General features: G+C 37.8%; 1 protein-coding gene across 1 annotated transcript in view; it reads left to right on the plus strand.

Moving 5' to 3' along the window:
• acss3 (acyl-CoA synthetase short chain family member 3) overlaps positions 1-14,731 on the plus strand; it is a 58,789-nt gene that overhangs the window by 39,899 nt on the left and 4,159 nt on the right. Inside the window, exons 10-12 of the mRNA XM_030148924.1 lie at positions 11,827-11,922; positions 12,083-12,146; positions 14,191-14,272. Coding sequence (XP_030004784.1) covers positions 11,827-11,922; positions 12,083-12,146; positions 14,191-14,272 — 242 coding nt within the window. The remainder of the gene's footprint in view (positions 1-11,826; positions 11,923-12,082; positions 12,147-14,190; positions 14,273-14,731) is intronic.

Here is a 14,731-nt window from a genome sequence, read left to right on the forward strand (position 1 = left end):
CCTATATGAAAAATACTGTATAAACACAGACACAGTAGGTGAGTATTTCACAGTTGGACCAAACAGAACATATTCAGGTCTGTCCCGGTTTTCATCCTCTCTTCCTCCTACACCACGCCATCTTTTTGAATGACCTTGGGTCGACTGTTCTGTTAAGCTCCTGACTGGGTTACCGCAGCAACCACCCATCACCAGGACAACCACAAGCACTGTTGTGCATATGTATGATGTACAGATAGCATCTCTTAGGCTATTTATGTTCAGATTGTTTGTTCCTGCATATGATACAGTACGTGATGGATGCTGTTTGTTTTTTTTTGTCTTTTATACTTGTGAAGAATGTTTGCCTTGTTACCAATAACAAGAAATGACAAATGTTTCTATATTTTTGTATTGATGCCATCAGCCCCAGTTAATGGTTAATTTGTGGTTATTTCAGTAAGCTATATTCCCCCCATCTGAGGGAAGTATTGGGCTCTTTATCTGATTAGATGTATAATGATAGGAGCTAGGTTTATGTGCCGTTTTATGCGGACAGGTTTCAGCATTTTTACTTGTGAAAACAGCTGCCTGTTGGGTATAAAAATGAAGCTGAGATGAAGAGTTGTGAGAGTGAATATCAACTTTAAAGCTGGCAGTACAAACAAAACACTGAGCTGACTAAATATGCTGTGAAGCTCTGCATAGCTTAGAAGAAGCATTAAATCTAGTGAAGAATCTCTGTAGTTACACAGTATTTCATGTGCCAAAGCCAGACGTACTGTAAACTTTTTTATCTCTATAAATCACAGCATATATTTCTGTGATATTAAAATATTCAGTTATAGTTTAGCACGCTCTGACCTCTCCCTCTCTGTTTTATATTCTGGATGATTGTCTGTTTTTATTGACTTTATGTTTCAACCAGTGTCAGTTTTTTTTTTTTTTTTTTCTCATTGGACAGAATAGAACAGCCGGGTTACACTGAAAAATAAAGAGACAGACGTTGCATTTATTTTAATAAGGAAGGAATGGCTTGAAAAGCTGCAGAGACAAATGAAAGGATAGGATCACAGGATCAGGCTTTGTTTTTCCTAAACAGCAGCGTCCCTCCAAGCTACTCATAATGAGTAGAGCTCTTTGATAGTACCTTCTAAGCTCAAGAGGAGCTGTTGTTTCATCGTATCCTCCAACTACCCTCCCCTTCCCCCAACCCATTTATCACACTCAAAATGCTTCTCGCTGGCCAAGCTCATCTCCAGCAGGTCGAAGGAAGATTGATTTGTTTGTGTACAGATGCAGTGAGAGCGTGAGGCAACGAGAACAAGTGAAAGAAAAGGAAAAGACAGGAGGTAGGAGTAGAGGAACACTGATACCAATGAGTGTTTTCATGTGCATATGCCAAAGAGTCTCAAAACCAGGCATTCAGACAAACAAACAGACGACCACTTCACTCTAGCCCACAGATGACATGTCCTCTGCTTTGTGCTCCCCACTGGCATTCACTCACCTGTCTACATCTGTGCTGTCTTCCTTTTTTATTTAGCATATTTAATATTCCCAAGCACAGTGTGACCACAATAGCAGCACTGGAAGTGTTGTGACTGTTTCACTCTGCCACACTGTCCACTTGAACCGAAAAGAGACACAAGAGAAAGAATGTGGCCCAGAGAGAGAGGAGCGCAATGTGTTTGATGACCGCTGTTGTTTGAAGTTATTTAAATGGAAACACTAAACAAAAGAGGGTCTTTGGAGTTCAGAGTGGACATGCTCATTTCTTTTTTAGTATGATCCATAATATTTGTTTGGATGCTCAGTGAGGTAAATATCATGTTCCAGAGTGAACTGGTCCAAAACTCAACACAGAGGCTGTTGGAGTGATTATGTAAATTACTTATTTTTAAGCTGATGAGCATTTTGTTTTGTTTTCTCTAAAATTTGCATGTATCATGTGGTATTTTATTACCTAAAAGCACTTTAACTCTGGTTCTCTGCTTCATCTTCTTCATTTTCTTATTCATCATTATCATTATTATTATTATCATCATCTGTAGTGGCAACTTTTTAGCTAACTTTTCTCTGACCTTGGCCAATTTGACCATTGGTTTTGTTTCTTATATTCTTATTTTAATTTTAATTTTTATCTTTATTTTTATTTTTATTCTTATTCCTATTTTTGTTCTTATTTTTTTATCTTTATTCTTATTTGCAGTTGAAACTTTTTTTTGTAACTTTTCTCTGTCCTTGACCCCTTTGTTTTGTTATAGTTTCTAACACAATCCAGTTGCAATAAATTCCTTCACATTTTTTTCATACAGGACTGTCACCCCAAATATTTCTCAAATGTTACACTCCGCTGTCCTCTCCATTGACCAAACTGACCATAGCTGTCTTCCATTTGTTATTTCTCAGAGCATGATGAAGAATGACATTTCTGCGTCAAAATACACTACACATTTTTTTTTTCCACTCTCAATTTGCAAATGACTGTTTTAAGATGATAAAACTTTTCAAAGTAAAGAGAATACTTCAGGGATGTTTGAAACCTTATTGTGTCTGTTCTTTTTCTGCATGCCTCTAGCTCTGACAACCACTGCTGTGTTGTGATCTATTATGCCTCCACGGTGTGTGCTGAAAAGCAACCATCTGAGTCAGCTAGTTGATAATCAACTGGGCTTTTGGTTCACCATCTTTTCTGAAAGTCTGAAGGGAAAATAATTTATTGATGCAGCTAATTATGTCTGAGAAATATTTGTCAAAGGTTTGAGTTTATGCCTGAAAGCCGCACAGCCAGTTCCCTGTGTTCCTGTGCGCCTTGTAAAATGTCAAGGTCCAATTATACTGTCTTTTTTCATTTGGTTTTGAATTGCTGCCAGCGAGGCCCGACTCCTGCTGTAAATGGCCACATCTAAACACTCCACTCATGGTGACACGGTTCAGTGGTTGTGTTGAGCTCTAATCGACAGGCAATTGAGTCGAGCTTTTAAAAGACCCTACGGTATCTTTCGAGGTCGTACTGTTGTAGTGGTTTACCGTAGGGCTGCTCGATTATAGAAAAAAATAATAATCATGATTATTTTAGCAATAATTGAAATCATGATTATTAAAAATAATTATTTGTTAGCCTTAAAGTTGCTCATTTTTTTTCTTGCAAAACAATGTAAAATATTCTCTTTAAACATAAATAAAGCTTTTAAACGCTAAAACAAAGTCTGCTCCCTTTTGTACGAAACAAAAAAAATCTTTGAATGCAAGTAAGTATACAGTAAATTCAAGTATGATTCCTTTTGTAAACAAATAGTGCACTGGAATTAAACTACTATAGGCTTGCCATAGAACTGTAGAACTGCTGATATAAGGCTCTATTGTGCGGCTAGACCACAAGTCTGTCGTGATGGCAAAGAAATCTGCTGCCAAAAGTTCATTAGCCACTTCATTACGACACTTTTCGTATAAGGCAGGCAAAGCAGCTCATGTAAAATGATGTCTTGAAGGCAAAACATAGTGTTTGTCCAGTGTATTCACCATTTGTCTGAAGCCTGAGTTGTCAGTGGTGTTAACGGAGCACATACCTTTAACCAGGTAATGGACAATGGATTCTGTTATCTTTTGGTGTCTCTCCGATGTTGATGAGTGGGGAGTTGCAGTGTAAAGAGATTGAAGATTGCATTGCGGACAAAGTTGTAGACGGAGTTGTTTTTCTTTTTTGTGTGTTTTGGTTTTTCCTAAGATTATCATGAAGGTCGCGGTGGTTAAACTTTAGATGGTTAAAAAGGTTTGTTGTGTTACCGGTTGGTGTGGACACAACTATGATACACTTTTTGCACGTGATGTGCTTTTGCTCTTTGTCTTCTTCATCAAACCCAAAGTGATTCCATACAATTGAATTGGACTTGCCTTTTTTGTTGTTTACCAAGCGCTTTTGCTGTGATTCTCCTGCCATTTTTCAAGACCGCTAGGTACAACTTTCCTGGTGGGGTGGACCTGCCAGCTAGCTGGCAGCTGTAGCTTAGAGGGGGGCGGAGCAGCTCATGGTAGCTTGCGTGCGCGTGAATTAAAACAACTCAAAATTAATAACCGTTTTTTCTCGATTACATAATTTTTGTAATCGTTGAGTGTAATAATCGAAATCGTAATTGAATTGCGATTAATTGCACAGCCCTAGTTTACCGTTTGAACCATCCGTGGTCAGTATGATGCACTATGAGTTCATATTTATTTTGTAAATTTATCATGACTGTATAGAAATAAATTAAACTGTGCTTGTATGAGGTATTTATTTGTAGTCAGTTGGTTTGGTTACATTTTAGTGTTGAGTTTGCAGTTTTTTGGTTTGTGAAAGTAAACATTATATCTCAAATTCAGAGACTGTAGAAATAGTAGCTGGAATACTCAGAAAGAATTCAGGGGCACAACGAGCTACATGCATAGTTTCACCTCCAGCCAAAGGGTGGAACAGAAACACAAACCATGGAGAAGGTTACTTTTCAAAATGTGTGGAACAGCAGTGATATTTTACCAAGAAAGGGAAGAAAACAGTGATGCATGACAAACAGAAAAAATAATGAGAAATTGTTATTCTGACCTCATGGGACAACTCTATAGACTCCATTCTTCCTGTCCGTCATCATTCAGCCATATTTGTAATATCTGTATTTGGGTTGCATGATAAAGATTTTGCTAACTGGGGAGACCCTCAAGTGTTTTCCTTTTGTAGTGTCGCTTCTTCCAGAATTGTGTTATTCTGCTTATGAATTGCTCTATGAGTTTTTTTAAATTAACAATTCTGTGGCAGTTTAGATAGACACTGAAATATTGTAAACTGCAGGAAACAGACACTGGCTAACCGACAAGTACAGTGGAGCAACTCAGATAATGGAGGAAAAGACTATTGAAATACTATTACCACAGGGAGAATTGCATTCAATAATCAGCATCTGGTTATATTTATCGTGTTTATAGGGATGTTGAAAATTTGATTTCTCTGTATTCTGTGTAAATGCCACAACCAGATATGCATTATAACCAAGATACTGGGGCAAACACAAACAAAATGGCTGTAGTACCTTTCATATTCACCTTCAAACTAACCCTTTAACTTAAAGGAGTGATATTTTGCTTTTTTAAATGGAATTATGCATTTTAAAACATTTCCCTGTGGTCTACATAAACTGTAAATGCTATGCTTGGGTCTGAATTCTTCAATAATTCAACTCCACAGGTCCATCTTCAACCTTATTCTGAGTAATGACACCAGAAAGGTCGTTTTTAGGGCTGGCCCTTTAAATGCAAATGAGCCACTTCATGCCCCACCCCCTCCAGGTTGTTGGCTGTGCTGCACTTTCCCGTTCAACCAACAACTGAATATTTTAGGTAATCAGCTCGAAGTTTGGACATATTTTCAGTATGGACTACAACCGCTGCTGCTGACAAACAGTTATGGTGTACTGGGAGGAATGTTCATCGAAGTCTTGACCTTATATGTACAAGTGCCATAACGTAACTAGTTATAGATGCAACAAATTAAGAATGAATTAAAACAGGCTGTAGAAATCCACTCGATTTTTGCCAAAATTAATGTAAAGATAGCTTTGCAGCACCTGGAGGGTTCAAATTCAAACTTTTTGCACTTTTAGGGTCCAAATACACAAATAAATGTACCAAAGACTAATAAAAGTGGGTTTAGCAAAATGTGACCCCTTTAAGTAAAATTTTACTCCATACTTTGACACAGAAAAGTTAGGTTAGATTTGGTTTCAATCAAGCAATCAATATTTATTTGTACAGCCCTTTACAACAGTTAAAGTGCTTTCCAATAAAATTAAAGTATATTAAAAATCACTAATAAAACGATATAAAAACAAAAATAAAACAAACAACAATAAAAACAAATACAAGTAATGTGCCACAGCATTATTGAATGTTAAAAGCCAGTTTGAATAAATAGGTTTTTAGCCTGGATTTGAAAAGGCCAGAGTCTGTAACTGTTCTCATGTCTGGGGTCAGTTTGTTCCAGAGTCTGGGCCCCGCCACAGAGAAGGCCCGGTCTCCCCAGTGTTTGGACCGGGCTCTGGACACTTCCAGTAAAAACTGATTAGCTGACCTTAAGGCTCTGTTTGGATTTCCCACAGATAAAAGATTACAAAAATAAGGAGGAGCAAGGCCATAAAGAGCTCTAAAGACAACAAGTACAATTTTAAAATCAATTCTAAAAGAAGCTGAAAGCCAGTGAAGAGAACAAAGGACTGGGCTGATATGCTGACGTCTGGAGGTGTTGGTTCGAAGGCGCACTGCAGCGTTCTTCACCAGCTGGAGGCGACTGAGGGAGGACTGGGACACACCAACATAAAGGGCTTTGCAGTAGTCAATTCTTGAACTGATAAAAGCGTGGTTTGGTTTTGTTGGTTATGGTTATGTAACTTTATTATCCACAATGTAGAGAATTTTCTTTTGTTCCACTCAAATAAACAGAATACAAGGTGGGGAAGCAAAATTTACAATATTTTGAGGCAGGGATTGAAAGACAGTGTATGACCAATTAGTTTATTGAAAGTCATGAGAATTTATTTGCCACAAGAAAATTTACATAATAGAAAATGTTTTTATTCTATGTGTCCTCCTTCTTTCTCAATAACTGCCTTCACACGCTTCCTGAAACTTGTGCAAGTGTTCCTCAAATATTCGGGTGACAACTTCTCCCATTCTTCTTTAATAGTATCTTCCAGACTTTCTCGTAATAGTTTTGCTCATAGTCATTCTCTTCTTTACATTATAAACAGTCTTTATGGACACTCCAGCTATTTTTGAAATCTCCTTTGGTGTGACGAGTGCATTCAGCAAATCACACACTCTTTGACGTTTGCTTTCCTGATTACTCATATGGGCAAAAGTTTCTGAAAAGGTATGGATAATAGTGTTAGGTATGATTATGACATCAGTATATGTTTGGTTTCAAAACAATTGACGTAGTGCCTGCTGAGAAAAAACAACTAAATGTTCATTGTAAATTTTGCTTCCCCACCCTGTATGAATGAATGAATCAATGAATGGTTTAATTTTGGTTTGTACAGTAATCACTGCACACAGTACAACAATTACAATAAACACAAAAACCAAAAAAAGGAATAGGCTAGAAGAAGAAGAAGCTTATTTTTTGCCTATCCTTCTCACCTGACATACCTTAAATGCAAATTAAATGTGTACATCATCAAGCATTGTCATTATAACAAAAGAATCAATAACAACAAAAACACATCTGCCATCTCAGAGAAGTGAACAACTTAAATTCATCATCAATATACATAAAAAAGCAGATGTCACACAAATCAAAATAATCAATAAAAAGGAGAGTATAAAGCTGCAGATCTTGAGTTCAACCTCAGGCAAGTTAATCCAGTACAGATATTTAGTCCATTTCAACAATTAACGCCTTAATTGGACCTAGTGCAAAAGTTTTCTCGTGGATATTTTTTATGGATCTTGAATCTAAACCCACTTCTTGAGGGAAGAAGTTGAAATTGTGAGTTCTTTGGATGAGACAGATCACGTGTTAAGTCAAGAGCTTAATTTTTGGTACTCCATAGATACTTGTCACTGAGCTGCATCTGTGATTTGTGAAAGACACACATCGCCTTTTTAAAACATACCGTGTGTTCTCAGAAAAATTAAGGTGACAAATGCCCAAATATTTAAAATGAAACTGTGGCTTTTTTTCTTTCCAAAGGCATCTATACTGACTTTAAGAGGAAAGTATGAGGCGTTGTTTGCCTTCAAAGACATGAACATGAAGTTTCCCTTTACTCCAGTTCTGCTCAGATTATATGATCATCATAAACGTTGCAGATGAAGGACGGGTGTGTTGCTCCATACCTCTGCAGGGGAAAGGAGAAGCTGTTACTGTTGAAGAGGCACTCATCCCTTGGTCTTGACCCTGCTCAGTTATCAGGTGTTGAAAGACGCTAAATGACCCCTTTTTTATCATGTGTCCTATCATTGTGACTCTGCTGACAGTGATGGGCTTTAGACCCTGCAGGGAGTGGCTAACCTGCCGCTGATGAAACCGTATACGTGGTCGCCACTTCAGAGGCCCAAGTGCTTTGGTGAGGTATCTGACTAAAGATCCCTCCACCTTGGCTTCATTTGATAACTTAATCCCCTTCTCAGCCAACAGCGCCCTCCTGCCCTTCTGCTCATTTCTTTGAAGCCTGTTGTGTTGAAGCTGGAAACAGGTCCATAACCGTTCGCACTTGTTTGATTAATAGTAGAACAAAGACACAGTTTGTATCCACTGTAGCCAATAGAGGTGGTACAGAGTTAGACCCTTATTTGTGTCATTTGGAAGAGGCTATAGGGTGGGGAAACGCAGCACCTTCAGACTGAGCAACAATTTTTACCCGACAGCCATCCCTGAGCTTCCCCAATTAAAGTAGTTCAAATCATGGACTGTTGTGCAATATGTGCAATGCACTTTAGTATTTTTATGGTTTTTATGGCTGCTTACCAATATTTTACCTCAGCCATCAACATTTTATTTTATTTTATTTTAATGTGCATGTAAAGGAGTGTGTGGCTGAGCAGATAAATGGACAGTTTAAAGTTACACAAGACAACATTTTGTCTCGCATACATTTGTTGTCTTGCAAAACTTTAAACTGTCCATTTATCTGCTCAGCCACACACTCCTTTACATGCACATTAAAATAAAATAAAATGTTTTATGTGAGTATGCAATGACAATAAAGGCATTTACATCAGTTTTGGAAGGCATAAACCACTTTGACCTCATCGTCTCACAGTTCTACCAACCCTTTGACAGGAACATCATCATATAGAAAGAAGTCAGTGGTTATAATACTTTTTTTTTTTTTTTGTGGGGTGTTGGGGGACTTTTTTAAGAAACTTTTGCAACTGTATTCTCAGATTGTCTGATAGTGAAGAAGAACAAGAGCAAATTTCTGCTTTTCTGAGCATTTTTATTATCTTGTCTGTATCATGTTATTGTATCTTTTACCATAAGGTACAATACCTGCTGTTTTGATGAATAATAACTATTTTTAGGTTTGTCATTGACTTCATAAGACCAAAACAGGCTAGCTAATGTTCTCCCTATCATCACTAAAACAATATTCTAGGCAAGGCAAATTTATTTGTATAGCACAATTCATAGGGCGACACAGTGGTGCAGTGGTTAGCACTCGTGCCTCACAGCAAAAAGGTCCTGGGTTCGATTCCAACACCAGTCGACGAGGGGTGGGACCTTTCTGTGTGGAGTTTGCATGTTCTCCCCGTGTCTGCGTGGGTTCTCTCCGGGTACTCCGGCTTCCTCCCACCATCCAAAGACATGCACTAATAGGTTAACTGGTTAACCTAAATTGCCCATAGGTGTGAATGTGAGAGTGATTGTTTGTCTCTATATGTTCAGCCCTGCGATGAACTGGCGACTTGTCCAGGATGTACCCCGCCTTCGCCCATATGTAGCTGGGATAGGTTCCAAGTGACCCCCGTGACCCTAGTGAGGATAAAGCGGGTTCAAATAATGATAGCACAATTCATACACAGGGCAATTCACAGTGCTTTACAAAAATGGAAAAGAGACAAGTTAAAAATAAAACATAAGTAATAATCAATTAAAATAAAATAAAAAAGAAGAGAAGAGTGCAGATAGAACCCTTTCAGTTGTTCTATGCACAGTTGAACAGAGCTGTTTTCAGCCTGGACTTAAACATTGTCAGAGTAGAGGCCTGTCTCATATCATCTCATACTAACCATCTAAATAACTTCATGCATGAGACAGCATTTATGTAGATTAAAGAGACTGCCATGTTTTCCTCTCATCTGTAAAGAAAACAGAATGTATCCTAGCTTTTGATTCCATTTTCTAAGCACAATTCTCAGAGCGATACAAATCTTCACTAATATCTAAACCTAGGTTCTTGTTTTTATAAGCGTATTTGACAACCCAAGTATAATCTCCTGTGACAGTCTTTGGGAGGGAATGATATAAACAACATGCTCCTCTGCTTCACAATGAAATCTGCAATGATCTCTGCACTTGACCTATTGATTCATGTTGTGTACATCAGATTCTTAAACAAAAAACACAGGATTTTGTTGCTTAACTCTAGATGTTTCAGAGTGTCTTTGTTTTGTCATGTACTTTAGGAGGTCTGGTGCTCATTGTAGAAAGTCTCGTGCTGCTTCTACTAAGATTTCCTCAAGGTTTAATGACATTTGGGTCCTTCAGCGGATCACTGTTGTATCGACCGTGCTCTAATTTGCATATTCAGCCGGCTGGTTTGAACAGTTCTCCACTGGCCTTTGCCCTCTTGCAAGACAAGTGTTTTTAAGCATCGGCACAGCAGCTGACTGCACATTTTAGAATAACACTGGATACTCCCACTCTACAGTTACTGATCTGATGCACCTTGCTGCATACATTTGCGTATTAATAGTGGAAAATGCCATGAAATTCCTAGTCACAATAAGTCAAATGCAAAACATGGCACAAACATCATATTTCCACCAGGTGTGTGCTCCCTGTCGAGTAGGTAATTGGACTATGTTTTGGAACAGCTTTTAATGGGTTGTCACATCTATTCTGTTGCATAATTGAAGAGCATGTGAAGTTCTTAACCACCCCAGTATGATTTGTGACTGCCCTTTGTGCTAACAGCTGGAAAAAAAGAAAAAAGATTGAGACATTTTTAATCTGTTAATCTGTTAGCGCACAGGTGTCAAACATGCGGCCCAGGGGCCAAAACCAGCCCGCCAAAGGGTCCAATCCGGCCCGCTGGATGAATTAGCAAAGTGCAGAAGATATTAACAGTCAAGGGTGTCAAACTCGAAAATAATAGCATAATAACCTAGAAATAATGACTCCAAATTTTCTTCTTGGTTTAATGTGAAAAAAATAATATGACATCATGCCTATAAATGATGGCAATACCAATTTTTTCTCTTTGATTTACTGCAAAGGACATTAAATTCTGATATCCTTTAATAATAAAATGGCAATAACCTGAACAAATATGAACGACCTGAAATGTCTAAAGACAACAACAATATTCTGTCTGTTTTGTGTCTTGGTAGATCTGATCTGTATACATCATAAGTTGATGCATAATATTGATCAAATTTTTCTTCTTATTATATCTTCTTATTTTTCTTCAGAAACTTCAGTTTTTTCAGGTTATTCACATCTTTTTTGTTTGGATAGTTTTTTAAAATGTAAATGTTTTTAAAATTTAATGTTAGTTTTTGCATATAAAAAATTTGGAGTTGTCTTTATTTATAGGCTATTATGCTATTATTTGATTGGTCCGGCCCACTTGAGATCAATTTGAGGTGAATGTGGCCCCTGAACTAAAATGAGTTTGACACCCCTGTGTTAGCGTGTCACTTGAGATACCCACATACACACTGACTGGGACCTTTTCTCTGTAGATTAACTTTTTCCCCCTCGTTTTTTGAGCGATTGAAATTTTTCACTGTGGTCTAATATCATCTGGATGTGCTCTGTTTTTCATTTGTAGTCTAGTATAGCAACTAAAGCATCTTCTGTGCTGTAAGTGGAGCACAAATTGTGTGTCAGAATCAGAAAGAGCCCATAGGAGCTGTCATAGTTTTGTTTAATGTAGGTTAAAGCTGCTCACTGAAGCACTGCAACCCAATACTATGAAAGCTCTTTTGATCATTTAACTGTTGGAGGCCTCAACATCTGCATCTGGAGATGAGAAGCTAGAAAACTGAGACTGCGTCAAAACTGTGTTTCTATGTTTCGACTCAAACTTTATGGTTTCTCTTAAAAGGATTAAAATTTACATGAACATCCTTCTCTCTCCCACTCAGAAACGGGCTCAGCTATCACCTCCACATGTGTGGGTCTGGGTAACTCACTTACTCCACCTGCAGGCCAAGCGGGTAAACCTGTTCCAGGATACAATGGTAAGCGTCAAACATATTGCCTGTAATATTTAGTTTACGTCATACATATCAATAAACTGAAAGATAAATGCTGGGAAATTAACTTGTAGATTCTTGCAGAATGTGTTTTACTGTTTTCCCAGTGGTCATACACCTCTGAATATGACTTCCTTTCCTCTAGTCACTGTGATCGATAACGACATGCAGGAGGTAAAGCCAAGAACACTGGGAAATATTGTGGTGAGGTAAGCAGTGTGGTGACATTCAATATTTATTGTTTTACCTCTCTTGTGTCACTGGATCATGCAAAATGTGATGAAGCATGTTGTACAGACAAATGAAATATAAAATCTAATCTGTTAGTCATTAATCTTAATAATCCACCACTGAGGAGCTTCTGTCAGACTCCAAAGGCACTCACTGTTTTACATCATCCAGGTTAGTACTTAGTACTTAGTGAAGGTCTGCTGCCTTTCTGTGTACACTCTCCATCTCCATTTGCCTATTCTTTGTAACTGCTGCTGTTGACCCGTTGCCAACAATGGGGGGGATTTCCAAGGAATCCATGTGTACAATGTGCCCAGGGATAACAGGAAGTAGAGCTGTGAACAGACAGGAACAGCTGTGTTACTGTACTTCTTTCATTGGCTATAAAGTCTGTGCCAAATCCGGTCTTTGATCTGAAGATATGTGGGTCAGTTCATAAAGGAATATTAAATATTTACAAAGTGAGAGGACAATCGGTGTGTAATGCGCTGTAGCTCTTAGAATTATGTTGGTTTTGTTGTTTGTATGTGTGATAGACTAGAATTATAAGCAGGACATTAGTAGCTCTGAACTGGCTTCAAAATATCCATTTGTTGACGACGGAAATGTTCAGTTATCAGCCTTTTCCAGCAGATGATCACCAACCATAAGACTGGGGTGTTTATGTATCGTGCTTGACATAAATTAATGCAGAGGTCTTTTAGGGGTCAAATCTGGAAAATATAATTATCTTGGTAAAGGCAGAGAAGTGAGCAGTGACTTTATTAGAGTCACAGAGTAAACAGAGACTCAGTTACCAAGCTACATTATCTGGCCTCTGTGTGTGTGTGTGTGTGTGTGTGTGTGTGTGTGTGTGTGTGTGTGTGTGTAGACAAGCAAACATGCACTTGAGACTTCCTGTGGGTCAGTTGAGGTGAAGTTTGGTGAAGGAAAGCCTTTCTATGCATAATAACACTGCACGGCTGAAAAAAATCCTATCTGGATTTTTACTAAACAAACAGCTCAGATCCTTTCATTGGAGAATTACTGCAGTGATTGTTGCTTTTCACCTGGAAACAAGTTCTTAAACTCTAACTGATGCAGTGAGTAGCTTCTCATTTCTTAAACAACCATCAGTGGGATCGAGAGAATAAAGATTGTTTCAATGGAAAAGGTCGTGTGGTCTGATGAGCCTGTTACAGAGTGATGGATGCATCAGGGTGAGAAGAGAGGTCGATGAACTGATTACCCATCATGCCTAGTACAATAAGATAAGATAAGGTAAGATACAACTTTATTTATTTAGAGTTTATTTGTAACAGCAGCAACACGCAAGTGCAGAGAAAAAGACAGGCAGAAAAAACATGAATAAGTGCAAAAATTACAATATAAAGAGGAAAAATAAGAAATTTGGATTAATATAAATAAAGAATTAGAATTAAACATTAATATTATTTACATATTTCCATCGTGGTTGCACATGTACATGGTATGATATGGGGCCGACAGTAAAAGCCTATGGAGGCAGCGTTGTGGTCTGGGGTTGATGTGTCCAAACTGTGGTAACATTGCATTAGCTTATACAGGGTGTCCCATAAGTCTCCATACATAGGAAAAATAAACATTTCTTGGCATAAACCATTTTTATTTATATAATATGCTCTATATGACTGCCATTTTGTCGGGAACACATTTCAATGCGTGTCCTCCACTGCTGAAGAACTATAAAGAAGAAATATAAAGAAATACATGTTAGAACCTTGGAATGTATTATGTCTCCTATGTATGGAGACTTATGGGACACCCTGTAGTAGTACTGCCACAGGGGATATGTGCCAAAATCAAAGCTAAAATGCTAAATAAGTTTTAAAGGCTTAAAATGATGCAAGGCACTGTCCAAATTTAACACGCATATATGGGTTCATGGAGTGAAATAATGTAAAAAAAAAAAAAAAAAAGAACAAACAAACAAAAAAACCCAACAGTTCTTCAATATAGATGCCATTGTGCCAAAGTTGAACTCTTTTTTTTTTTTGCTCTCAGACTACCTTTACCACCTGGTGCAGCTTTGTCCCTGTGGCAGAACCAGGATCTGTTCAAGAAACTCTACTTCACTAAGTTCCCAGTAAGTTTTATCATCCTCCATGTCCTCTCATGTTTATTTGACATTAAACATATGCCGGAACAGGGGGGCTTATGCAAGTGATGCTGGATTCAATCAAATTCCATCTTTTTCCACATTAAAATAATACATTAATAAGTAGTTTTACATTTTATAAGTATTAGTAATTAGTTACTCCATGTCACGTACACGGGGCATGATGATGATGATGCTCTGTTCTGCTCATTATATCCCAGGGCAGAGATGCATTGTTTAACCTGGTTTTAGCAGCACAAGGGCCAAAAGGGTCATGGACATGCTAAAAGTAGAAACTAAATGAATAGAAAAAAAAGGATTAAATTAGGATGTTAGAAAAAGCAGCCAGGTGTAAAGACATGTACAGGGAATACAGATACTCTTCTAAACACAGGATCGAAACTTCATCTTAATTACTTTATGGATTTAGCTATTTTTCTCTAAATC

This window comes from Sphaeramia orbicularis, chromosome 12 (genome assembly GCF_902148855.1).
Source record: "Sphaeramia orbicularis chromosome 12, fSphaOr1.1, whole genome shotgun sequence".
NCBI lineage: Eukaryota > Metazoa > Chordata > Actinopteri > Kurtiformes > Apogonidae > Sphaeramia > Sphaeramia orbicularis.